At 41.9% G+C, this 27,641-nt stretch overlaps 1 protein-coding gene across 3 annotated transcripts in view; it reads right to left on the bottom strand.

Annotated features, from left to right (window-relative positions):
* The window catches only part of rnf38 (ring finger protein 38), a 33,537-nt gene extending 12,102 nt beyond the window's left edge, over window positions 1–21,435 (bottom strand). The window contains exons 1-2 of one of the 3 annotated variants that reach the window (XM_079553365.1): window positions 21,294–21,435; window positions 19,618–20,284 (exon numbers count right to left, since the gene is read on the bottom strand). In XM_079553365.1, the coding sequence (XP_079409491.1) occupies window positions 19,618–20,206 (589 nt within the window). In that variant the 5' untranslated portion in view covers window positions 20,207–20,284; window positions 21,294–21,435. Of the gene's footprint in view, window positions 1–19,617; window positions 20,295–20,767; window positions 20,919–21,293 lie in introns of those variants that run through there. The other 2 variants (XM_079553364.1, XM_079553366.1) reach the window with 2 other exon arrangements.
* Window positions 21,436–27,641: the final 6,206 nt, after the last annotated feature.

The following is a 27,641-nucleotide window of genomic DNA, read 5'->3' on the forward strand; positions in this document are numbered from 1 at the left end:
CTGCTTTGAACATTTGAATGAAATTGAACATTTTCACCATTTTCAGAGACATCTCGGTGACCAGCAGCAACTCAAGTCTCCAACTAGTCTCCAGGCCGGTGAGATCGTCCCCTTTACGTAAAAGGAACAGGCCACCGTTTTTACATACCGAGATATGTTCTTTCCTGAGCTTAGACGAGTTGATGCGTATTTGTCTGGCCTTACGCAAACGCTCAGTCACGCAAAAAGACTGTTTCTAGCATTTAGCCTCCTCTCCTCTATGGGGCGGGGGGGTGAACGGGGGTGAAGTTAGAAGCGACCAAGCTCTTTCATGTTTTTCCTTTTTAAAGTGATAGTCTGTAAGTTTAAATATTTTAATACAATTTTATAGATTGTGTATAATTGAACGCCTGGGTCTGAAATTTAAGGTAAAATAAGTAATATTAAATTATATTTTTTGTAAAGTCCCCCTCTTTACTGATTTCAGCAACTAATCAGCTTTTCCTGTGAACCGGCCTGTCGTGTCCAATCAAGAGAGAGGGGGGAGGAGCTTGACTGTCTACTTTTTTACGTTTAAAAATTCTGTTCCTGTGCTCCTCATTTTGCGAACTAGGGGGGGGCTTTTTAGTTAAAGAGGGGAGGATTTTGACTGTTTACTTTCAAATTTTACTCCATCTCTCCCCACTTTGCAAACTTACAGACTATCACTTTAAATGTGGCCTACTGCCTTTGCTCTGCCCAATCCCGTCAGACCTTGGAAGCCAAGCAGGGAAGGGCTTGGTCGGTACTTGGATGGGAGACCGTTTGGTAACACCAGGAAGCCTAGCGAATGTTGTGTGTGAGTGAGTGGGGTTGGTGGTCGGAGGGGCCGATGGCGCGGACTGGTTGCCTCGCTTCCGTCAGTCTACCCCAGGGCAGCTGTGGCTACAATAGTAGTGTCCAGAAAAGTGCTATATAAAACTGATGCATTCTTATTCTTAACCCCCATTTGGGTCCATAGAGGAGAAGAGGAGAGGCTAAATGCTAACAACATGTTCGGCCTTTTTGCATGACTGAGCACACGCGTAAAGACCAGACAGGTACATATCAACTCGTCTAAGCTCAGGTAAGAACATATCTCAGTATGGAAAAACGGTGGCCTGTTCCTAATACTTCTTCGATCTCCCTCACACACCATAGACAAACGCATTCATAAGTGTTGTTACTTTGCGGCCCTCTCAACCCCAGGCCGGTAGCACAGCGAGCGACCGGTAACCATCAGCTCAAGCCCTACCTCACAAGAAAACCCTCGCATTGTTTATTCATGTCAGAGCAGCTTCACGAGACAACATGGCGGGTCCTCGATTTAGATCACTTGACAAAACGCTGCAGAAAAACGACGCTGAAACGGATCGCAAACAACCCGACGAGCCCCTTGTTCATCCGTACACTAAATTTAATCCCTTTGTTGTTTTGGATTGCATACAATGACAACATGTTTGTGAAGGTCCGCTGCCGACTGGAGAGCCTCAAACACATATGGTATGGCCTTGCTGCAGATCAGACATTAGGTTTGCTTGCACGCACACACACACACACACACACACACACAAAATCAACACAGTAATCCTGGATTAAAGGGGCTCTCTGATGATACCACTGCTTGCATCGTGGTTAAGACTTTTACTCTTTTGTTTTCCCCCCGCAATCCTTTCATCTTTTTATTGTCTTCTCTATTTACTCCGGCTTTTGTTTTTGCCTTTGTCACAAGCCCGGTCTTTAGCCGGGGACGTCCTCGCCGCAGATGGTGGCAGCGGTGCGCGCGGCAAGGGTAAGCGCTCCCAAGGGCGCACCAGACACCTTTCCCCATACAGGGGGGGGGGAGAGGAAGAAAGCAAAAGTCAAAGCAAACAGATGCAAAAGGGCTTTGGAAAAGTGTTTCTTCACCTCACGCTTGTTTGTTTGTGGGATTTTTGTTTTTTTTTCCTTGCTCACTGCCTTTCGCTTTGAAGTATAGCTGTGATTGACAACAAAGAAAGAAGCAGGTGAAAGAATGGGAGATAAGAGTGTGGTTTTTTGCAACTGAATTTATCCAACACACTTTCCTTCAAGCTTCAGCTCAAGCCAAAAGAAGCTGACTGAAAGGGTTGGGGGGTGAGTAAAGCTTATATTAACAGAGGACAAACCAGCTAAGAGGCTATTTTTACCGAAATGATGTGGGAAGAAAAAGTGCTGAAGCATTCATGAGACTGGCCGGCTCCACTGCGCTCCTCTGTGCGGCGTTTCATTCACCGATCACAATGGGCAAAATCCGAGCCGCCGCCTGAATATGGGCCCTGCATGTACATTGTCGGAGTCCGGTAAATTGAGTCAGAGACCAGTCATTCAGCAGCAGTGACTCGATGGGGCACAACACAGAAGCTACTGAACAGGTTTGGGTGACATCATGTCCACTGTGGGGCTGACACACACCGCACTCAGCAGGGCTTGGTTTCTGCGCTCAGGGCCTCTTCTCTACACTCACCGAACAGCGAGACTGCAGAAGGAATGTTAATGCATGTGAACAACACTGCCGCTTTCCTTCCTTCTCCACCCCCTTTTCCAAAAGGTTAATTTTTTAAAAGGGCATGTATGGAGGGGCTTGATGAATAGTTTGAATTTTCAAATATGTTAATGTATTTTTGTCTGCTTTTCCACACAGCAAGGAGCCTGCTTGTTTGCGATAGGTGCAAAGTACAGCTCACACCTCCACCACTGAGGCGGCGCTCGGGATTTTTCCTTTTAAGTTCAACGAGACGCAAGTGCTGTGTTCCTGGATCGGTTATCAACTGGGCTATTGATTTAAGGCAGGACTGTTATGCTTTTTTACAAGTATTTGGTGATCGTTTCAAAGACATCCTGAGCACCATCTTACACTTTCTTGATTAGAAAATAAAGCTTTTTAATGCACAAATACTATATTTTAATGCCACAACCGCAGACAGAAATCTAAGCATATTTCATTATATAAGATTTGCAAACATTTCATCAAACAGAGGGAAGAGAATTGGACAAAATGGGAAATTTTGAAGCAAAACTGAATATGTTTTAGATCATTTGGGCATTTTCAAAGAACTTAATGCCAGTTTGACTCTAATGCAATGATTTTAATGACATTTAAAAGGAATAGGCCACCGTTTTTACATACTGAGATATGTTCTTACCTTAGACGAGTTCATTTGTACCCGTCTGTTAGCATTTAGCCTCTCCTCCTCTCGTCTATGGCTCCAAACGAGGTGAAGATAGAAGCTACCAAGCTCTTCCACGTTTATAATAATAACACCAGGAGTACTTCGGCGTCCGCAAAGTAAAGTGAAGATATTAATGTGCGGATGTCGAAGTACTCCTTGTATTATTATGCCTTACAATATAGTTCCCCTTTTTATCCACTTAGAAAATCCACACGTTTAATTTTGTGTAACTAAACTTGGATCGTGTAACACTTCATGTAACCATATTTAAATAGTAAAAACGTGGAAGAGCTTGGAAGCTTCTATCTTCACCTCGTTTGGAGCTATAGAGGAGAGGAGGAGAGGCTAAATGCTAACGCCGTCTGTGCAGTGTTTACGCGACTGAGGGCACGCGTGAAGACCAGAGAGGTACAAATGAACTTGTCTAAGCTCAGGTAAGAACATATCTCAGGATGTAAAAACGGTGGCCTATTCCTTTAAGGCCTTGATTTTGGCTAAATTAATTTAATGACTTTTAATGCCCTGTGGAGACCCTCCACAAAAACAAAAAACAGCTTATTCCCCGTGGCCCTTCTCCCCGGTTTGAAATGTGCACAGTCCCCAATACCTCCTCGCATTGCTCCCTTTCAAAACAAACCTCTGACTGTGTGGAACATTCACATCAGGGCGGGTTGTTTTGTAGAAGTGGAGCTTCGGCTGATGTTTTGACTGTCTGTGCTCTGTGAATCGGGATATGTGGCTGTGCTATACGAATCACGAGGTTCCTCGTTACCGCGAGAGGAGCTCAGGGCACATTAGAGGAGCTTTGCCGTCGTGGCACTAACAACAGTCAATGCAGAAAATTCAAAGATTACTCAAGCAAAGCACAGCTGTGTTCTTACGGAAACATTGAAACATGAGTTGATTTTGCATAATAATGCTAATACTGTAGTTTACCATCAGCTGCAGACATTTGAAAGGGTGGCGTCTATTGGGAAGTATGTTATTCAATTTGGAGGTGGGTAAGAATTGTATGTTTTTTTTATGTCAATTACAGAATGAGCTAGACCATTCCTGGATCCAGAAGTGATCTGATTGAACCGCCCAGGAGCCAGTCCACTCATAGGGGCTAAGGGGAGGGATATCTTCTATGCAGTTTGAATGGAAACATGCTTTGTAGAGGCCACACATAACTGAGGTTGAGCGGTAAAAAAGATACCTTAGGGCAATCTCATCTCTGCAAATTATTCTTTATTCTTACTAACAATGATCTTGTCCTTTAGTACATCCTTTATCTTTACAGGCAGCAGGAGCCAGAGTCCTCTTACCCAGTTTTAATACTTGATAACATTTGTCACACTTCACTAAACCTTTGCAGAAAACCTGGTAAACAATCATCAGGCTGCCAGTTAAAATCACTACTTGATCCTTAAAATAGACACTTTCTATGTTCCACGGACATTGCACATCACTAAGAGTGGGTGGAGATCTGTCACCATAGCAAATGTTGCATAGGAGGGAAAAAAAGTACTTTATTTATGTGATTTAGGATCAAATATCTACATGTAAAGTGGACATGTGATGCATTGCACGGAGCTTAAAAACAGTATTTTGAGTTCCTCAGCATTTCAAAAAATATCTCTGTAATTAAAAAGTAATAATGAAAAAGGATTGGTGAAGACTTCGCTTGGGGCTCCCCCTGCTGGAACTCATAACTTTCAGTTTCGATTTACAGCGTGATTAGCACGGCGTGATAAACGCACTCTGAGCGCAGAACAGCTCAGAACAATGTTGGATTAAGTGCTTTAAAAATGTGGAGGACAGATTCGGGTTTCAACAGTAAAGCAACAGGAAGTACAGAACGAAGCGCTGGAACCATAGAAGAAGAAACAGCGACAGTAAATTAAACAGGATTATTCAAAACAGCGTGAATGACTCGAATCTTCCTGGAGTAGCATTTCAATTCAAGATTCAAAGATTTTTATTGTCAATTCATTGATATGATTCGAAATGATAATTTTCTCAAGTCATTGGTGTGGAGGGAGTACAGGGAAGGGAGGGAGTTCAGCTTCCAAGAGCTAGGCAAAAAACGTCAAAAATACATCAAATCAATTCATATTTTCAGGAATATTTTTTTGTTTTAATAATTTGGATGTCTAAAATGTTTCGAACTGCAGAGACTTCAGTTTTTACAGTGACTGCTTTGGCTATTTTTCAAGGTTTGTTCATAAACTAAATACAACATAGATCATTTTAATTATATTTACAGTCAGTAGTTTAAATCGTGAATCGATTTTTTTATAATAAAGTCAATGGTTTTGTTTTGACAAGTGAAACCATTTCTAACATGGTTTACAGCTAAGAAAAAGTTATTTTTGCACGAAATGTCCACTTTAAGTTGATGAAAGGGAAAATAATGGATGAAGTAATGGGGTTTGTGCCTTAACGTTTTTCACACCACGGATTTCATACACAAGTAGGGCTGTCACGATAATTACTATATCGACATACTGTTCAATAAAAAAACACTTTGATTTCTAACTGAAGCAAATTGAGTTGCATTATATGTCATGTTTATTGCAGCGTGTGTGGTATTTTATGATATTATGATGCACTTTCGAACAGAGATTTACTGTAATTTTTATGCCTGAGAGTTGACAGCATCCAGTATCGTTAGAGTCAATAAAATCGTTTATCGCGATACTTTCCTGCCTCAATATATCGAACTTCAAATTTATTATCGTGACAGGCCTCAATGCACCAATAAGAATCAAACTGACACCAAGTTGGACGGGGGACCCTGTGATTATGAAGTGTAAGGTAAATAAATAATAAAATAAGTCGTGTATTGGGTAAAGCCTTAGGGGCAAAGCCGGGGTTCTTTCATACTGGGCTCCATAATTATAACACAATAAAATGTACTGATGTCATACGCTTTCATTTCACAATGAGCAAATTTGAATGTGCAAGTGTGTTTCTGGCAATAGTTCAGCTGGCAGAGCGTTACTGATTGGAAGGTTAGTGGATCTTCCTCGCTGAAGCTTGAACAACACAGACGGTTGTGTCCTTGGGCAAGACACTTAATCCACTTTGTCTGCGTACACTGGTGTATGAAAGTGAGAAAGAATTGGAGAAATATACTTTAGTGCTAAGAGAGCCCAGTAAAGGTAAAAAAGCGGCAAATAATGTGTAGGAGCTTGACGATATATATATTTTCCGATATATCGCGATATTTTGCGGGACGATACGATACTTTTTGTCCCGATAACGATACTTTTGATGACGTCGGGCATATTAATGAGCAATGTCATGCATATTAATGAGGCAGCAGTGCTCCACAATAGAGGCCAACAATGATCAAGAATTCAGTAGTGTTGCCAACAGAGAGCAGCTCTACAATGTGAAGTACTCGGACCATTACTTTTAATAGTTTTTATAATGATAAATAAGATTAATTTGGGGTTGATTTATTACTTTTGAAATAGGACTGTGGTTTCTTGTTTATTTAAATGTAAATGATGAATAATATATACTATGTTAAAATAAAGTTTAAACGTAGCATGTTTTTTTTTTGTATCGCGATGTATCGTAGGTTATTTTTGTGCAATATATCGATTATCGCAGTATCGGTGTATCGTGAGATAATCGTTATCGTAAGCCATGTATTGTATTGAATTGTGAGGTTCCCGCCCCTAATAATGTGGCAGTTTTTAATAACCGTGTACCCCCACGTTAACCAAGTGCATGTTTTCCAGTTTGGTTTTACCCAAATCTAAAAGCTTCTCGACTATGGAGAGCTGGGCCAGCGTAAAGTCTCATTTGAAAGCCAAAACCTGCAAAACTGATGAAACTTTGTCGTTGCAATTTTTAATCACATTTTTGGTTATGTTTGCATCTTGTTTTTTGTCGTGTTTTCGTAGTTTTCTTCGGGTTTCTATTGTGTTTTTGTTGCTTTTTTGGCTTTTTTTTCCACATTTATCTAGTTTTTTGTTGCGCTTTTGATGCATTATCATCCCTATTTTGATGCTTTTTTTCCAAGAAGCTTTTAGCACCAAACATGGGAAAATGAGGTCGGTTCAGGTGAGGGTCAAGAGATTCATGATCAATCCAAGAGCCATTTCTGTTTTCCCTCACAGGCGTTACAATCTTGATTTTTATCTTTTGTTGATTCTAATGACAGTTTTTGCCTACACAGCCTCACCTAATAACGTGCAATTTAATTAATTTATATATATCGTCTTGTTTTGACGCAATTTGCTGAAGGAAAATATCGCAATATCCAAGTAGAATATTGCCCTCTCTTCAACATATTGGTAAATCTTTGTGCAGGCCTGGTTTATGGATCCAGAGAGAGGGGAGTGAAGGGCGGGCAGAGGAGGAGAGAGCCGGTCGGGTGGGGGTAGTGGCTTCCCCTCCTGACTACTATCGATTTTCTGTACGCCTCAGAGTGCATCAGCTATTTCTATCCATTTCCTCCGCCCTCTTCCTCACACACCCTCCTCCTCCTCCTCACACTCTCCATCACTTCATCACCAGCCCTCCCTCCCTCCCTCTCCCTCCCTCTCCCTCCCTCCTTCTCTCGCCGTCGCCGATCTATTTCCCTATCTGCCGGCCCTGTCTGTGCACCATATATTCTCACCCTTTTATCTCACCGCGTCCACACTTCCCCTCCGTCTCATCTTAAGATCTGCTCTACACCAACACTTCCTTTAAGAAGGCGTCGCTGGACACCAAATAACCCTCAAGTTACAAGTGGCAGAAAGCAGAGAAACTAGGGACTGAACGATATAGAAACAACAACAATATTGCGATAGCGATATGTCCCATTCAAATTAAACACAAATCGTGAGTAGTAACTAGTTTTCAGAGCAAATTATGTCAAAATAAGACAACAACAAGGGCAACGTTGAACTATATTAGTAAATGTTTAACCTCTTCACCCCCTCCTGAACCGAGCACATTTACCCCAGTTTGGCTTTGCCCATATCCGAATAGATTCTTGAACAAAGCGTCAAAATGGCAGGGACAAAAACGCAACACATAAGTCACAAAAAAAGCGACAAGGAAGTGACAAAAAGCAAAAATACAACAATAAAAGTGGCATCACATTATTTGACAGTACCTTGATACATTGTACCGAACTAAATTTAGTACAATGTAATGTGCTTTGTACCAATGTGTAATAACTTGTACCTATGGGTTAGATACACAATGGAATAACTTGTATTAGTACTTTGTAGGTACTGTATGTAATGTAATAGGACACGAGATCCTTAAGGTTAGGGTCAAAGGTTAGGGTTATGACTTATTAGATTACTAATACAAATTATTCCATTGTGTATCTAACACATAGGTACAAACGTATTACACATTGTTATAAAGCACATTACATTGTACTAGATGTAGTTTGGTACAATGTATGAAGTGTACTGTAACAAAAAATAAAGTGTTTCCAAAAAAGTGACTGTGAGCGACAAAAAGGTGACAAACACGAAACTCAACAAAAACAGTGACAAAAATGTGGCGAAACCACGACAAAAAAGCAAAGAAAAAATAGTGGTGGGAAAAAAGCAACAAAAATGTGATAAAAATGTGGCAACAAGAAAGTTAGGGTCAACTTTGTAGGCCTTAGCTTTCAAATGAGGCGTTATACTGTTGCTTTCCAGTAGGGCAGGGCGATATGGCCTAAAATCTCTATTGCGATAGAGATTTAAAAAAAACGAAATATCACGATAACGATATATTTGACGATATAATTGACAGTGGATAAACTACTTCATAATTCCAGCCTTACGCCTATTTGCAAGATTAATGCTGCTCTGATGGAGCTGAGCATAACATGAATGAAAAAATGAAAAAAAAAGAAAAAAAACTGAATGGGTGCTGCTGCCGGATGCTCTCTCATCGAATGCAATTTCTCCATCTGTGAGATCAATAAAGTACCATCTTATCTTATGATATCGTGTCCACAACAATATCAAAAAATTATATCGCAATAATGATATGCGATACGATATGGCCCACCCCTACTCTCCAGTCGAGAAGCTTTTGGATTTGGGTCGAACTGGAGAAAATGTGAAAGTGTTCAGGTTAAGAGGTTAACTAAACTTTTACACATTTCTAAGTTCAATGCATTGTTTGTTTTTGGCTGAGTTTTCAAAAAATTTGTAGACTTTTGCGATGTTGTGATCTAGTGGCTTCTCGCGATATAGATATTGCATCACCTAATATCGCGATACGATATTTTTGCAATATATTGTGCAGCTAGAAACGAATACTTTTCTCAGCGTTTATCCAAACAATGAGTCAAAAAGGTTGTTGTGCAAATACTATAGAAAACTGCTCATTTCTGTAAAAGCTTCACCACACAATTTCCTTTCCAAAGATCCCATGATGCTCTGGGTGAGCGGTGGGAGTGTTTAATCAGTCATTTTAAGGAATTTTCAGCATATTGGCTGATCGTGTGTTACTCCATCATCCCTGAACAAGATGATCTTCTTGTAAATTAATGGGCACAATATAGAAGTGCTGGGATGAAACACTTTTGTCAAGATCCGATACGTGTCACTATACTCCGGGGCCGATCCGATACAAAAAGTAATCATGACAAGTGATATGTTTACCTTAAAATGTGTAAAAAGTCATGTGTCCAAAGTTTATAAACCAAATGACATTTATTGAAGTGTTGAGACTGAAAAGTGCATTAACACAAAATGGAACAAAGGGCTGTGTAACTGTAACAGAAAAACAAAGAGTGTCGATCCTAGTATTGCGATCCTGTCCGATATTTTGTCCCAGCCCTTCAATAGAGCTATATTACCCGTGTGATACTGGATCAGTGCCTCGCCAGAGCTATACTTTCATCATATCACATGGTCAATCTGAATTACTGGCTTCTTAATTGTCAAAACTCTGGAGAGGTAATTTTGGGTTAAGTGTCACTGAAGTAGAAAAGTGAGATCAATCAAATAGACGTCTAGTTCAGTGGTTCTCAACCTTTTGGAACCGCAACCCCCATTATAAGAGGTAAAGTGGTTCATGACCCGCCCAGGTCACACCGTGAAAAAATAGGAACATTAGCCTACATAATTCTTAAAAAACAAAGAAAAAAACCAATGGCTGAAGTAAAAAAATTCATCAAATTACAATCAAATAATGGCACTCTGGTAAAATAGCAAACACATTAAAACATTAAACATTAGATTATATGCAAATTTAATTATGTATATTTTATCTAAATGATTTGGCGACCCCCCAAATTTGTCTCGTGACCTCTGAGAACCACTGGTCTAGTTGATCGACATCATGTTTGCCATATTCTCCAGAACTAGGACTTCAACAATACTTGGTTTACGATACCGATACCTGAACGATACTTTTTCCGATAACTGTACTAAAATGTGTGTTATCCCGAACCAGAAAACTGAACAATAATGTTCACTCATTCTAGAGGTTAATCAATATGAGTTTTTTTTTTTTTTCTGTAAGTCTGTAATACTGTAAAAAAAATATATATATACTGGACCGCTCCAGAAGTGGCTGATTTTATTATATTGCTTTTAGCTAGCTTTGATTAGCTTCCGTTAGCATTCGCACAGTGTTGCTAGTGGCGGTACTAGCAACAGTATGCTGGAGGGTAAACCAAACTTGATGTCTGAAGATATATTTTTTCGGCACGTGCTTTCTAGAAGTGGGCCATGTCGTATCGCATATCGTTATCGCGATATAATTTTTTGATATTGAATTGTCAAAGTAAAATGAAGGATGTAAACTGCTTGAGTCGATCATATTTGCAAAGAAATGAGTATGCCGTGAAAAAAAAAAAATCACTTAAAAGGGCAAGTTAGCCATTTTATACTCACTACTGCCACCTCAGGTCATACGTGTAACTGCACCTTCTATATTAAGCTTGTGCATGCCGGCAATTCGGACCCGAATTAACACCACTTTGGGTGACCGACCGTGCAGGATTTTAGAGGCAGTTGTGGTGAACAGGTCTGGGCTCATTCTACACATTAGGACATTGTTGGAACAGGTAGGGGGAGAAAAATACATAATTTTTTAAACTCTGTATAGTCCCTTTAATTAATCTTCCCAATAGGCGTAAGGCTGGGATTCTGAAGTAACTTGTCCATTGTCCACTATATGGTCAATTATATCGTTATTGTGATATTTCTGTTATATCGTGATATAGATTTTAGGCCATGTCGCCGTGCCCTATTGCTTTCAATCCTTCCGTGTTATTGATACCACCAGTACCTACACTGTTTTTTTCAATACCATACTGATATTGTTTAAAGACATCCATCCTGATCCGTAGAGTTTAATCATCTCCCTGAGCCAACATTAGGGACGATTCCAGCAGAGCGTATGTTTAACCTGAACGCAGACCTGCCGTCACCGCCCCCCCCCCCGAACACATGTCATCGCACACTTCACACCTTAACGCCGAGCAGCACAGAGTAACGAGCTGCTGCTGCGCCGGCTTAAAATAGGGGTACAATGTGGAATGCCTGCCCAGTGATTACCTGCTTAACGCGGCTTCAAACAGGCCTCGCGCACATGCTCTCGAGCCCCCGCACCCCCACTCCCCCCCCCCCCCCCCTACACATTTAATGTTCTCACCTTTCTCCTCGACAAGAAGTGTTTACTCCTTCGTGCGGCTCCTTATAGTCGAATGTAAGGAAGGTGGCACTCCGGGACTGCTTTCAGAATGACAATAGGCCTTGATTGCATGTGCTTCAAACTTGAGGGGGGAAAAGTGTGGATGGGAATAGACTGGCAGTCCTTTATAAAGTTACATATTATTTTATTGCTCATATGTGGACAGAAGGGTCGGACACTGAGAGAGACATTGAGAGAGTTGTGGAAAGTACGGCTTCATCTATATTGACTTTTCGGGGCCAATATTGAATTTGATGGGGTTGGAAACGGTGCCAATGAGTCATAAAGAGGGGTTTATCATCAGCTTTTAATCTTCAACATCGGCTATAATTTGAACATATTATATTCTTAAAATGGTTATATTTCCAGTGATCCAGATAAAAAAGGATTACACACACACACACAACCAATGTGTCATCAGAAATAGTACTATTACTGCTGAATGTAGAGAATCTTCAATAATCATGGACTTGTCATCATTCTGAATTAGGACTGGGCAAAAAACTCTATTTGAATTAAAAGTCGAGTCGGTAAGTCAAATTGATTCATTCTTTTTTTTTTTTTTTAGCATTCATCATTTGTATGTTTATGCCTCTCTGGTAACACTTCATAATAACTACACCTTATTTAGCCTTAAAAAATGATGAGCTAACACTTAGTTAAGTGTGACTAACACTTGTAACTAATGGAATAGTGAAGTATGTGAAGAACTATTCATTATGAGTTTGGCATTAACTGTAGTGAGTAAGTAGTTTATAAGTAGGGCTGGGCGATTTTGGAAAAAAAAAAAAATCACGATTATTTGGCTGTAAACCTTTGGCTGTAAACCTGTCGATTATTAAGTCCTATGACAATCGAGATTGACAAAAGTAGAGATTGCGATTTTGATTAATTGCCCAGCCCTATTTTTAAGTGTCACACTTAACTAATGAATTGGGTGTTAACTCATCGTTTATTAAGGCTAAATAAGGTAAGGTTGTAGCTATTATGAAGTGTCTTTATTAAAAACTGCACAGTGACTGGGGTTTGTTTATGCTCTTCAAATAAAAACAGTAAATATATTTAAAATGAATTTACAGTCAGCAGTTATTTTGTTCGAAAAAAATAATAATTGAAGAATTGCCCAGCTCTATTCTGTAAAAAAAACAACAACAACTGAAAAATAAATCGGTTTCGAGACTTAGGCTTAGGGCTGGGGACACGTTAAATGATACTGGTATGGTATCGAAAAAAGTTTAGGTTCTACCGGTATCGAAAATCAAAAGCAGGTACTGAAAAAAATATATATATACACAGTTTTGATGGTGTTGGTTAGGGCTGAAATATATATCGTGAACATTCAAAACATTAAAATCGAAGAAAAAAAAAGATATATATATACGATATAGATTTTCATCAAAAACTGCACTCTTTATTATGTTTTTATTTTTCTGAAAAATTATTGGTTTTCCCCAAACCGATAGTTATATCGTATCGATATCTGGCATGAACATCGAGGTATGAAATTTTGTCCATATCGTTCAGCCCCAGTGTTGGTCCAGGAACAGCATTAAAGGAAGTGACTTTGACGTTGAATCAGCTCAAATAAATGTGTTTTCCCCCAATTTTTCATGAACTGTTTTCCTTATTTTTTCTCCAATTATTTTCAATTTTTATTACTAGTATTTTCCCTAGTTTCTCCCTTTTTTTTCTGATTTTTTCCCTATTATTATTTTCATTATCATTATCATTATCATCAATATTATTATTATTATTATTATTATTATTATTATTATTATTATTATTACATTATTAAATTATATATTTGTATTTAATTTAATTAATTTCCTTTTTTTCTCACCAAATTGTTCTTTTCCAACATTATTTACCCATTATTCGCACATTTCTTGACACTGGAGATGAACCTGATCTGGTCTTCCAAACATTATTGTTCTGTTTTCTGGTTCTAGATGACAGATACTTTAGCATATGTATCAGAAAATAAAATGTGACTGTACCCGGTCCTACTCCTACTGTCCTCTGGAACAGCTGTAGGGACGGCATTAGAGCCGATCCCATTTACATAGTGCTTTGGTTTCTCTGAACAGTAGTACTCAAGGTTGTACCGACTGATACATTGATAATAAATCAAGTCAATCAACTTTTGGAGTGTGATTGTGCCAAAAACAACCAAAAAAGTCGCCTTGGTTTTGCCTTTCTTGTTTTAAGGCTCATTCCTGGAACATGTTGTTGATGTGGCAAATTCAAATCAGCCCAGTGTGCTTGACAGTATGGTTCCCAATCAAAACCAAGAGACACCCAACAGACAAAGTTGTTGACATGTTTCTCACTGGAGAGACCGACTTAAATGCAATCCCTAATTATACCTAATTTGAAATGCAAAAATCATGATAATTTTACGTGCCGAGAGCTGTGCCAATACGATTTTTTTTCCCCCCTTCACAGGAAAAACTTTACAAGCTTTTCTATATCTAAGTGAAAGTAAAGTGCATATTTAAAGAGCGTAGGCACACGCAAAAACAAATATCCAAACTCAAACTGCTAATCAAACGGATGACAGAAAAAAAGACTAAATGATAATTTGTCTCATTACCAGAGAAACAGGACAATATGTGCAGCACAGGAAGAAGGAGGAAAACGGGCAGGAGCCTTGAGCGGTGTTGAAATGACAAGCAGAAGTTGCAGATGCTCACGGTGTTGAAACGGAACATCAACAAGAGCTTAAAATACCAGAGTGACAGTCTAACCAGGCGGGTTCTCGGTCTGTGGGCAAACCCAGTCCAATCCCGACCAGTGAGGGCCCTACTGATAAGTCTCTTCGGCGTCTCAATCAAACTAACCTCCATTTTAACCGAGTGCGTCTTCTCCAGTTCGGCTTTACCCAAATCTTTCTTGAATGGAAAGCTATAGGCCATTTGAAAGCTATGACCAACAAAACAGATCTATTTTAGCCAGGCTCTGCCATACTATAGATACAGACGGCATCTCCGGAACTGCCCATATATGGTCATGTTTGAAAACAGTTAAGGGGGGAAAAAATTGAGAAAAATCGACATTACTCAAAAACTACTTTAACAAACGCTGAATTATGAATATAGTTTTCTACTAAATAAAGAAACAAAGACATGGAGAGGAGCAAAGTGGTTCAACAGCCCATAAATACATTAAAAAAACAGAGAATGCTTACATGATGCTACACGTTAGCACCGTGCTAATGCTAACGCTAGCTAGCGCTTGCTATGACTGCTGTTTTTTCACTTCTACAGAACAATCTGCTGTGAGAAAATGTCCATATGGACCCGATTTACACTTGACTTTATTTGTATGTGATAAATAAGTTCATATTCCACCAGAAAATAGCTAGAAAGTGTGGAAAATTATGTTTCCCCCATTTTTCCCCTCACTGAGACCCCGCCCCCTTCTATGACGAGATGTCGTCTGTATCTATTCTCTATCCATTCAACGAAGGGAATGAGTTTGGGCAGATTGAAGGGGCGGGCCTAACGCACACAGATTGTCACTGAAATAAACCAATTGACCAACGTTCACAAAATATGAACTGAATATTAACTCACGTGGAGGCAAAATCCTCTACGACTTCATCCATGTTTAGTTTTGGCTAATGTTAAAGGGATATTTCAGGATTTTTGACATAGGGTGTTGATATAAAGATATTTTTTCTTCCACAGTGCACCTGAGGCAAATCACTTATAACGCCAGACTAACCATATAAATGTCTGTGTCGATAGAATAATTTTAACCATTTTGCATTTAAAATAACTTGTATTTGAGCAGCATCAGCTTCGTGGTTGTATAAGCTACGCAGCGGCGGAGGGATCTGCAAGAAAAAAGTCCCTCAAAATGCGATCAACACAGACATTTATATCATAAGTTTGGTGTTACAAGTGATTTGCCTCAGGTGCACTGTGGGGCGGGTCAGACTGTTTTTAATGCAGGCTAGCTAATACCATAGACATGCACTAGCCTCGCACTAGCCTAGCGCCACGAAACTCTTCAAATATAAGAACTGCATGAATTTTAAAAAAAATCTCCAGAAATCAACACTCTGGATAACTAGGAAATGAGGCCCTATGTCAAAAATCCTGAAATATCCCTTTAATGTTAAAGGGACTGGATGCAAGTCGGTCATTTTATACTCACTACCACCACCTCAGGGCTTATGCGTAACTGCAGCTTCTATAATAAGCCCGTGCATGACAACAAGTAACAGCTTTTTGAGGGACAGTGCAGGATTTTAGAGGCAGTTGCGGTGAACAGGTCTGAGCTCATCTACTCAGGACATTGCTGGAACATGTAGGGGGAGGAAAATACATATTTTTTTAAATTAAACTCTGTATAGTCCCTTTAATTGAACTAACGACATGCAGGTGACTAGTGCAGCGAGTGACGTCACCTTGTCATTTCTCCGTGACGGTCGTGATTGGTTCGGCCACAGCCGCCAATCAGACACTTGTTTACCGTGTATGGCCAGACCCACCTTCTTTTGCACAGAAAGAAGTGGGTGTGGTTCATGTAGGCGAGATCTATTTGGATCCGTTTCCTTGTGTTGTTGCCGTGATGTCGTCACTTTTTTCACTTTCTTTTTCATCTAGTTTTTGACGCTATTTTGTTGCGCGTTGTCACTATTTAATTGCTTTTTTGTTGCCCTTTTTTTTCATATTTCTAGGCTTGTTTATCATGTTTTTGTCACCTTTTCGTAGCCATTTTGAAGCTTTTTCTGGTCACTTTCTGATACTTTTTTGTTGCCTTTTCATCCTTGTTTACTTCTCGTTTTTATTTTTGACGCTTTTTCCAAGAAACTTTTCGATTTTGGCAAAGCAGAACTAGAGACAATGTGCTCGGTTCAGGTTGGGGTTAGGAGATTAAAGAGGGGGAAGAGGAAAAAAAAACAATGGCATTTTGTGCAAAAGTGAAGTGCCTGGGGCAGCCTGGTTCGGAGCCACTGACTAAAGTGTGCAGCATCTGGTTAACATTCCTGTATTAAGACTGGGAGAGACCGACATGTAACAGCAGCCCTCGCTCGGTCCCTCGGTGTTCGCTCGGGCCTGGCTGCAGTTACCTCCAAAACACATGACACACCTCCTGTTTTAGCTACAATCTTCTCCACCTCGCTCAATCAGCCACCAGCCAATCGCAGCCATCACCCCATTCGGTTACAGTGGCTCCCCGCCTCGGGCTGCAGCATACCTGCTCTGTGTGAGGCACGCCGCCTCTGCCCTCCTATCATACTCGTGTGTCACTCACATTTAATACAACTTCTCTCACCCTTTCATTTTGCATAGCACTCCTTATACGTGCTTGCCATAAAAGGCCAAAATGTGGTCCTTTCCAGAGGCTCCGAGGAGTAAAAAATGAGGGCCAATAGGAAATATACTGCTGAAATATTCATGTCGCTAAATTATTGAGCGTTCTGATCTGGGAAGGGTAGTAAAAAATGGAAAATGTAATCACAGTTACAAATTCATCTCTTCCTCCACGTGGTTCAAGTACTGTACATTATTGGAGTTTGAAGTTGTATCTTCAGTATGTGGCTTCCTTCTCTCTGAGGTCGGAAAGAGACCCACGAGCCTCTAACATCTCCCTGCAGACCAAAACGGAGTGCTTTGTCATTCATTTGAAGTGACATGAGGAGGGGAACCCCTGCTACTTGGTCAGTCCAACCAAAGGACTCTGCCTCCAAATCAGAGGGGGTTGCCCGGGTGACAAGACAAAGGAAATTAAAAAACAGAGCATGCTTCCACTTGTGCTTGAGACAGAAGGATGGAGAGGATGGCTGTGGAGAGGAGGGTAAAGGTACAGAGGCAGGAGTGGCTGGCCCTCTGCTGCTTTGGGCGATCCATTAAAACGATCCCTCCATTAGACAAATGGGAGGGAGGAGGCCGCAGCAAATGGACTAGAGGGGAGCACAGAGGGGAGCACAGAGGGTCGCGCGATTCAAAAGGGAGCTAGTGTTAGATGGGACGAGTGGGGTGGGTCATAACCGAGATAGGATAGCACTGACTACAGGGGATGTTTTAGCGACTTCGAGCAATTTGGCAGCAGTCATGAGCATTTGGTGGGCACGCTGCCCAAGCACTTCTACATCTCTGTACTTGTTTTTAAACTTTCCTTTCAGATTGGTTACCCTGGTATCAGTAGTTAGCCTCCCTAACAGGAGTACAAATGTGCGGTATTAAATGTGTGAAAGAACGGGGGAGCCCAGAGAGGCTGTAAGTGGGAAGAGGGGGTAGATGAAAGCATACAGTAAACCATAAGCTTTCAAGCTCCATGCAGGTGACTAGTAAAGGAAGAATGAACTGAGCAAGTATCCTTCCCTTTCACTGTACCCAATGAGCACAGAGCCTTCTGCTAAAGAGACTGTAATAAAAGGTGTGTGTTCGACAGGGGAGGGTCCAGTCAGCCAGCTGCTTGCTCTTGTTCAAGAATATTCAAGTATAAATTAGTCTCAAGGCTTCATCCGGACAAATTCTTCTTCATTTTGAAATAAAGAGCTTGCTGTGAGCTACCGAGAGTGACAAAGGAAATACGCACTCTTTTCACGCACGGTCCTAATTGATTCATTTTTTAACATCTTTTCTGCTTTTACAAAGAAAGGCATTTAGATTTACCATTCCTGAATAAATGCTATTGTTCTTGCGTGCTGCGCTTTTTAATTGAAATTAATATACATAATGACTGAGCCTCCATTAAATATCCAGCCTGGGCCTCTCTGCCTGGGTCGAAATCCATTTAGATAGACATACAATACAGTCATTCTGCCCATTGATTTGTGGCGTCCGAACATAGTTAGGTCCACAGTGATGGAGCACAGTTCATGGGTCACAGTGTTCAATAATCTCTCCACTCATACAGTAGCGTCCAAAAAGCCTATCCCTCCACCGCACTGTGCCACTCAGGCTACAGCCTGAACCTGCTCGTGTTTGTGTGTGCTCAGCTGTTGGATCTTTGTTTCCCTCTCCGACCAGTAATACCTGTCTAAACTGAGGTACACACACCTGCAAATTCTATACAGCCCAGCATTTCATTCAGTTATGAAAAGCTTTAGACTCTCAGCAGAAAAAACTGCCAACTATATTAAACTGTACACAACATGTCAATAATTTTCATTAGCACAAATAACTGGGGCTATAATTAAATCATGTCTCATGAAACCAGGCAGAAAAGCCCACTGTATCTTTAGTGAAAGAAAAGCTTTCTCTTGGTCCTGAATGTGAAACTCTATCTGAGGTGTTTCTATGCGCATGGCTCTCACTGCACTGCTCTGGCTCCGTGACACTGCCCTCACATGTATTCTCCACATGCACTCTTGCCCAAGTCTGTTTGCCCCAAATCAATGAAACTCTGTATTGCTGATCACAGGTTTCACCCCAAACGTACTCAAAATACAGCGTAGATTAGCGTTAACACGGGAGGATCTGATAGTTAAAAACACGCCCCTTTCAATAATAAACTCAGAAATCCCCTATGAAAGGATTTGTTGTCAAGGAAGGCAATCTGAATTTTGGCCTTGACATAGTTAAATCAATACACTTAAAGTTGCAATGCATATAAACATGCTCACACCAGAACATGCAGGTGTTCACATGCACCACGTACGCCTCGGGTTCCACATCAGATGTCAAATCGTCAATGATGTAGCTCATATTTTCATAATGTCTTGACAAAGTTAAAAGAAACAACTTGGTATGTCAGAGTTGCAGCTTAAAGCTTCGGCCTACATGTTTGGTCATTTTACAAACAGATCTATCTGAGAAAGGGGCTTTACCTGGAGCCGGGATGCGGTGTGAACCGTTCACTGAGGAAAACCTCTGGATGCCGGCAGAGGCGTTACTTCCTGGGGCTCGCTGCTGGTTCTCTTGGCTCCCGTGAGCTCCTAGTGGTGCGCAGCCGGCCGTGTGCAGCTGCTGTGGAAGGAGTTGCTGATGGTGGTGGTGGTGGTGGTGGTGGAGGAGGTGGTGGTGGCTGGATCCCATGACCGTGCTCCCTGTAATCCCATTGCCATTCACACCAGAGTACTGCTGGTAATATCCTGAGCGGGACCGCGATCGAGTCCTTGGGGGCTCCATAGCCATTTGGTGCGCGTGAAGGGGGTGGAAGAGAAACGAGGAGGACGCGGCGGGGGACTGCGGCGGAGAGATGCCGGTGGATCCGGGCTGTAGGAAGCTCCGAGCGCCGCTGTGGCTGTAACTAAAGCCGCCCTCTGCACCCCCGTAGTCCGTCCGCTCCGCAGATTCCGCCACCCCCGCCTCGTCGAATAAATCAGCCCCTTTAGGGACGGGTTCTGGGGTGGAGGGCAGCCGGGGGCAAACGCGAGGCTCCTGAGTCGAGGGCTGTCCAGCGGCTGCGATTGGCATTTCCTTTTGGGGGATTTCCTCTGTTTCTTTTTTTTTTTTTGGTGCTGTTTTCCTCTCGTTTCCTCAAACAAGAAGACGCTTTCAGCCACTGTCCAGAAATAAAAAGTTGAAAGAGTGAGCGGCGACACCAAAACAAAGCCCCCCGACGCGCTTTCTTGTTCAACCTTTTCGAACCCCCCGACGCTAAACATTCACCAGATTAAGCCACTGACGCGGACGTTAAGGCTCTAAAACTCCGCTTGTTTGTTTGGAGGCTGCGTGTGTGCGCTTTGGGGAGAAACTTCCCCCTTCAAGTAACGTAACCAAACACAGCGCACGATTTCACGAACTGGTTTAGCAACTACGCGGAGACGCACGCGTGACTATCCGTGTTTTAGGGTAAAGACACAAAGATTCTGTTGTAAAGAATAAGGCACTGCTTTATGAGATTTAAACTGTCTGCCTTGAAAACTAACAGAAGTTCACAGGAGCGGATAGCTCGCTAGAGAGAGAGAGAGAGGCTAGTGGCGTCGGTGGCAAGCTAACATTAGTGCGTAAACCTACTCGTACAAGGTTTCTCACCGAGCAAGAGCTTCTCCTCCACGCGCAGTAATCTCATTGGATGTACAGATGTCCGCTGAGAGAGTTTACAGCTACTTTAAGCACTTTAAATGCGAATTAAACTTGTTTAGTCCTCCTGCGTAATGTCGGTCGCTAGCTTGGAAAGCAATACCAACCCCTCCTCCTCCGGAGAGAAAGCCCATCGCTAGCCACCCACCCACGCCTCAGTTCCCTTTAAATTATTCGGTTCGTAAAAAAAACAAAAAAAAAGAAATGCCCTTAAGTTTAAAGTACTTAGATCGTGGCGTCTCGTGCGGCGAACGCGTATTGTTTTCCGTCGTCGGGAAGGAAAAGAAAAAAAAACGGGAGCAGCGCTAAAAAAAAACGCACCGATGAAAGATAAAAGTGATCAAGCTGAATTTACAAAGAAAGAACCTCGGGCAAAATCACCTAAATGTTACGGGAAGGATCCGCCTGTGAGCTCCGCGCCGAAACCGGTGCGATTTTCAAACGTTCAGAAGTACTTTTACGCAGAAAAAGGAAGAACCCCCTTACCTTTCAGCGTGCTCTCCGCGGATAAGCTCCAGGATGTGTCGATATATTGCGAGCCCCGCTTGTGTGAGTGGACGTGAATGGTTGTGTGTGTGTGCGCCTAGTGTTCGCTTGGTGTCAGCGTGAAATGTGACAGACCGTCAACGCTCAAGTCGGATCTCTCTAGACGCGACCAATCGAAACCGGAACACAATGGACGTTTGTGGTTGGAGCCGCCGCGCGCCCTTTTCTCCCGGGAGGACGCGGGTTTAACGCACCCGGAGATGGCCGGTTTTCACCACATCTGTTTCTCTGGTGCGTTTGAAGAAAAAAAAACACGCTCATTTGAACAGAAGTGTGTGTTTCTGTTGTTGTTGGGAGCTCGATTGCTTCTCCTGTTAAATCAGACGCTGGGGATAGCAGAGAGGCAGGCTCGGGGATCTTTAAATTATTTATTTACAAATACCGAGCCTACCCATTGCAGCTGTTTTCTTTGGAGCTGTGCTTTAAAATAAACTTTACGGTGCGATCAGGCTTTGTGAAAGTCAGAGAACAGTATGTAGAAGCCACAAACAAGAGAAATAACAGAAATGTATAAAGAAAAAACATATAAGACAATTCAGTTTGTATAGTATTGTCACTGTTAAGACGAAATGTGAATGTTTATTGATTCAAATGAGGGTGTTTCCCCCCGATAACATAATGTAGAAGCTACAAACAAAGGAAATAAAAGAAATGTATATAGAAAAACCCAATAAGACAATTCAGTAAGTCTGGTATTGTCACTGTTAAAGGAACAGGCCACCGTTTTTTCCATTCTGAGATATGTTCTTACCTGAGCTTAGACGAGTTGATACGTACCTGTCTGGTGGTCGTGCGTGCCAGTGGAAGAGCTTGGTCGCTTCCAACTTCACCCTCGTTTGGAGCCATAGGAATATACTGGGAGAAGCCAAATGCTAGCAACATCATTGGTCTTTTTCCGTGACTGAGGGCACACAGTTCTTCCATACTGTGATATGTGATATGTATATCTTACCTGAGCTTAGACGAGTTGATACGTACCTGTTTCTACACAAAAACAAAGGCGATTTTCAGCCGCGCAGAGAAACGGTGCCGTGTTGGTGCAAGTGAACACTGGACATTTTACACAGATCAATCTACTAAACAACATCATATTTTAGCGGTGAACATTTCCCTTGTTCTCTGAGACAAGGCAAAGAGAGGCAAAAGTGGGTGGGGCGGAATAAGGTGAATAGGAATATGCTGGGAGAGGCTAAATGCTAACAACGTCTTTGGTCGTGTGTGACTGAGGGCAGACAGGTACGTATCAACTCGTCTAAGCTCAGGTAAGGACATATCTCAGAATGGAAAAACGGTGGCCTGTTCCTTTAAGGGGGGGGGGGGGGGGGTATTATGCAAAATCGACTTTTTCAAGCTTTACATCATGTTATTATGTTATATTCCCTCATTAAAAACATGCCTGAAGTGTTGCCTTGGCACATTCACGTATTTTTGAGTAATCTGTAAAAACTCTGATGGCGGCCATTTTAGGGATAGGTTTGCCTGAGTCCTCCTAGGAACGCCCCCACCTCCTGGAGACGCCTCCGAGCTTTCGTCACCAGCCGAGTAACCAACCACTGCTCCTCAGCAGAACCCCCTCCCCACTGATGCCACAGACAGCGTGTGGAGGGGGCGTGTCGGAAAGGGTCAGAGGTTCTTAAAGAGACAGAGGCCGATTTCAAGACATTCACTACAGCCATTTTGAGAGAGCAGTTTTATACAAGGCAGTTATTCTAATTTACTGCATTTACAGACCAACAGAAGGTTTCGTCATCATTGTGGTGTGCTATAGACTGGTGCTATGTGATTGAAAAAAGCATAATACCCCCTCTTTAAGACGAAATGTAGAGAGTCTCCTTCCTAACACAAACCGATGGTAGTTCAATATGTTTGATGTGCAGCACAGGCCCACAGGTAATGTATTCTGTGACCGTCTTCAGGTAGCCCCTGCAGACTCAGTGCTCAGGGTCGCACTCAGGGTCATGTGCAGTTTTAGACTCTATTCCTATTATTAGAGAAGATTTCATTCACACGTCCTAATTTAAATTGGGAGTTTGTCTGATTCACCCCCAGTTTAGACACAGTTTAATCCCGGTTTTGTCCCGATTTGATCTCGACCTATGCCAAGTGGCACTTGAGCAAGGTCAAACATTTTTTTTACGAGCTGGTACTTGGATGGTCACATATTTCATGACTGCGAGCTACTTGGTGTGAAAACGTTTGAGAACCACCGGCCTATTGGTTCTCCCGTTTCACACACACACACGCGCGCACACTCAGACACACACACACACACACACACACACACACACACACACACACACACACACACACACACCCAACCCCGAGCTATCAACACCACTCCTAATACACACTCACATATTCTCTCCTCATTACACTCCCTTTCCGTACTTTGATGATATGCAAATAGGCCCTATCTCACCCCCACTCCCGTCCCTCCCTCCCCCCCCCCCCCCCCCCCCTCTCTCTCCCACCTCTCTCCCACATTGAGAGAGCAACACATCACACACACACACACACACACACACACACGTACACACACACACCGCTACCACATGGGCTAATGCACTGTGGCAGCGTCCACAGACAGCCAGGGAGGATCAATTTTTCACCCAGTGTGCTACCGATATTCATAAGATAAGGCCACAGAGGAGAGTGGGGAAAGAGGGAAGCGGGGATTGGGGGGGGGGGGGAGGAGGAAAAAAATGGCGAAGAGGTAAAGGAAAGGCTGATTGTGAAAGGACAGTAGAGATTTAGGCTAATCAATGGTGCAATGATTTCTAAATGATGCCAACCGCGAAAAGCTAGATCAGATCTGTTCTACTTCACCGGCCCGGCCTTTGGAGGTGAAAGCGCTGCATTGATGTTCATTTTGTGGGAGTTCTGCGTGATTTGGGCAAAAATAACTGCCGGCAATTTCTCTGACGACGATTGTAATTGTGATTGGATTTGCGCTTACGTTCTTTTAAATCAAGTTAATTTAAAATCTAGAAAGCATTTCGAGCAAATACTGTATTAAACTTCTAAATCTAAACTAACACAAGCATCATAAGGCATTTCAGAACAGGTTTGCAAGTTAAAACATAATAGGACAGGACTGAATATGCACCGAGATGATTGCATTCTCTGTGACTTGCTAATAGGTTGCGTTATTCTAAGGAGCCCTTAGTTGATAATTGAGGTGGTGGGTAGATAAGAATCATATGATGGTAACTATGGAGACCATTAAAATGCATTAAAATGTACTTCTTTTTTCAAACTGGCTTGTGTTTAATATATCTCTGTAATTACTGGAGATGATCACGTGGTGGAAGAAGAACTCAATTTTCAGAAAATTATTAAAAATTCAGTAAACACAATCCCCTTTCAAATACACTGTACAAGTAAAAAGTAAGAAGTATTCCATATAGATCATTTAAACTACTGAAAGAGTTCGCTGTGCGTCATTTAATGAAGAACTGTGCTGCCGTTGTTATCAAACCGAGTCTAAACCAGGACTAAACTAGGTCAAACAGAGACCAAATGAGCGGCTGCTGTTTTCCGACTTTGTTTTTCTGATCAGAACAGTCTTACTGCAGCTTTAGATTGGCCGACTGAGCTCTGGAAACGCGTCTACAACCACAATGCAAAATACTTTTACTTTTCATACAATTAAAAATTTAGTGGAATTAGATACAGCAAATGCCCATATATGGTCATGTTCGAAGCAGCAGAGGGGGAAACAAAGAAGAGAACAAAATTACTTTCTCCCATTGCTTTAACAAATGCTGAATTATGAATGTATTTTTCTACTAAATAAGATACAGAGACATGGAGAGGAGCAAAGTGGTTCAACCATAGACATAATATTAATAGACTCCGTCCCCTCACTCCTCCATGTTGGCCATAATAACTACGTTTGAGGGGGAAATCATGGCTCCTTCAATCTGCTATGACGGAGCATGTTCCTAAAAAGGGCATAAAGGCGGGATCTTCACTGTAGACTTGGCCCTCGTGGGGCACGTAGTTCGGTCTTAGCCACGCATGCTCCATTAGCTCTAATGCTAACGCAATCAAGGTCCCGCCCTCATTAGTATACTAAAAATGTCCTACGAAAACCAGCCTGGTTGCTTTAATTGTAAGTAACCCAGCGTTATCACAGGAGGAATATCTAGTGTAGCAAAAAATTAGAAACCAGGCTTTAAGGTTGCTTAAAACGTGCAGAAAGTGCAATGCTAGCTAATAGAAAACTAGCTTGTTTTGCCGCCCACATATGGAGGTACTGCAGCAATGGCGGACAATGTCGGCCCCGAGCGTCGTTGCTAACCAGGAAGCTATGCTAGCTACTTTGCTTCCTTGACACTGCTAAAAAAAAACTCAGGTGATAACATTTAGTCTTTGTGTGAAGATGTGTCTGAATATTAGTTTTTCTGAACTGTAGCGCTTCCATGTATTTGAAGATGATTTAAAGTTAAAAGTCATTCCTTTCATAAAGTGAAAGCATGTTCGAGGATTATGGAGATAAACTACATGGACAGCTTTGACAGGCCTTACAGACTGAACTGCTTTTACTTTATTTATTTATTTTGTTTAACAGATATTTCATTTTGTTCATGCATGTATGACTCCCAACAAGAGATTTTGTACATTATGTTTCGTAAATAAATAACAGCTATATAATATAATATATATATATACTATATTATATATATATATATATAATAACAGCTATGCTAGTTTCATGCAATGAATGCTAGCATTACCGAAACGATGCTAACGAGTGCCGTTTTTCACTTCTAAACAATTTGTTGTGAAAAAATCATCCATAAGGACCTGATTTTGGCTTGACTTTATTGATGTGTGACAAAGATGTTTATAGTCCACCAGAAAACGGCTAAACATAGTGAAAAATTGTGATTCCCATTTAAGGTTTTTTTCCTCCTCGCTAGGCCACGCCCCCTTGTAGCGCGTTGCCGTCTGTATCTATAGAAACGCACATACAAATTTACAATGAGGTTAAGGACAAAGTATTCATCATAAAATTTCAAGTTGGCACATTTACTTTGTTGCTTTCACTGCGGCAGAAGGCACATTGTCTGTGGCTAATTTCATATGAAAATGCCCCTCAGGTGGGGGGCCAGTGTGTTTATTAGACTGCAGTGTTATTTCAGTGAGTCTCATGCATTCAACTCAATAACCACTTTCAGCAGGACGGTCCACTGCCCCTGATTGTTGAACCTAATTAGCTTATATGCAACATCAATAGCCTGTTTACCTGATGGCCTCTTAATGGGACGATATTTTCTGGGACTTTTTGTTTTATTAAATGGATTACTTTTATCGGTAGGGTCGCAAGCTACACGTCGACTCACATCTCAGTGATTATATCTAAACATCGCTATTGTTTGGTTTAAGTTTTTAAAAAAAAGAAAAGAAAAAAAAAACAAGTCCAGTAAAAAGCGCTGGAGTGAAAATGTGGAAACCAATGTGTGTCTGGCTGCCACAGGGAAGTGTCAGCAGCAGGGGTGAGAGAGAAAATGAGAAAGAGAGAGATATAGGGGGAGAGATAGGGTGGGGAAGTCTCGTGGGTGAGTGGGTGGGGTGTGGAGGCCGGACGTGTAAGTGGGTTAGGGGGTGGGGTGTGGAGAGAGGGAGGGAGGGAGGGAGGTGAGGGAGGGAGGGAGAGAAAGGGGTGCCTCTGGGGGATGGGGCTGGGAATGGATGGGCTGGTGGTATATGAGGGGAAAGGGAGGGATGGCGAGCGTGCACGATGAAGGAGGGAGGGAGGGGGAGTGGGCTATTTTGCTGACGCGCCGTTCCCATTGGCTCGTTCAAACGCTGGGGGAGGGGCGGTCCCCGAACTCACCAGCTGTAGGGAAGAGAGCCGTGAAACAAAGAGGAGAGAGAGGGGAGCAGATATGTGTTTTAATGTTGATATTCTGCTCTAATTAGATTCTTGTCTAAGTGGCGGAATGAATGGGGCTGTGCAGATAGAGACGTGAGTTGGAGACAGAGGAGCCGGCCTTTGTCTGATGGAGCGTTTTTGTCTTGTAGGGTTTCTTGATCTGTAATTTAATTTTTGCGTGCGAGACGGGGAGGAGAAAATTGCTAACGCCGTCTTTTATATGCGCGTTCAAAGTTACATTTACTTGTAGAAAGACATTAGCTGTCTCTGGATCAATATGTTGTCTAGATTTTCAAAATACTCTATAGCGCGTCTGTATGGGCGACCTGTGCTTCATAACTGACATTTATATTTACTTAGTTGGAGAAACAATCGAGAAAAATGTTGCTTTACCAAGGT

Source organism: Gobius niger, assembly GCF_951799975.1.
Source record: "Gobius niger genome assembly, chromosome: 3".
NCBI classification, from domain to species: Eukaryota; Metazoa; Chordata; class Actinopteri; order Gobiiformes; family Gobiidae; genus Gobius; species Gobius niger.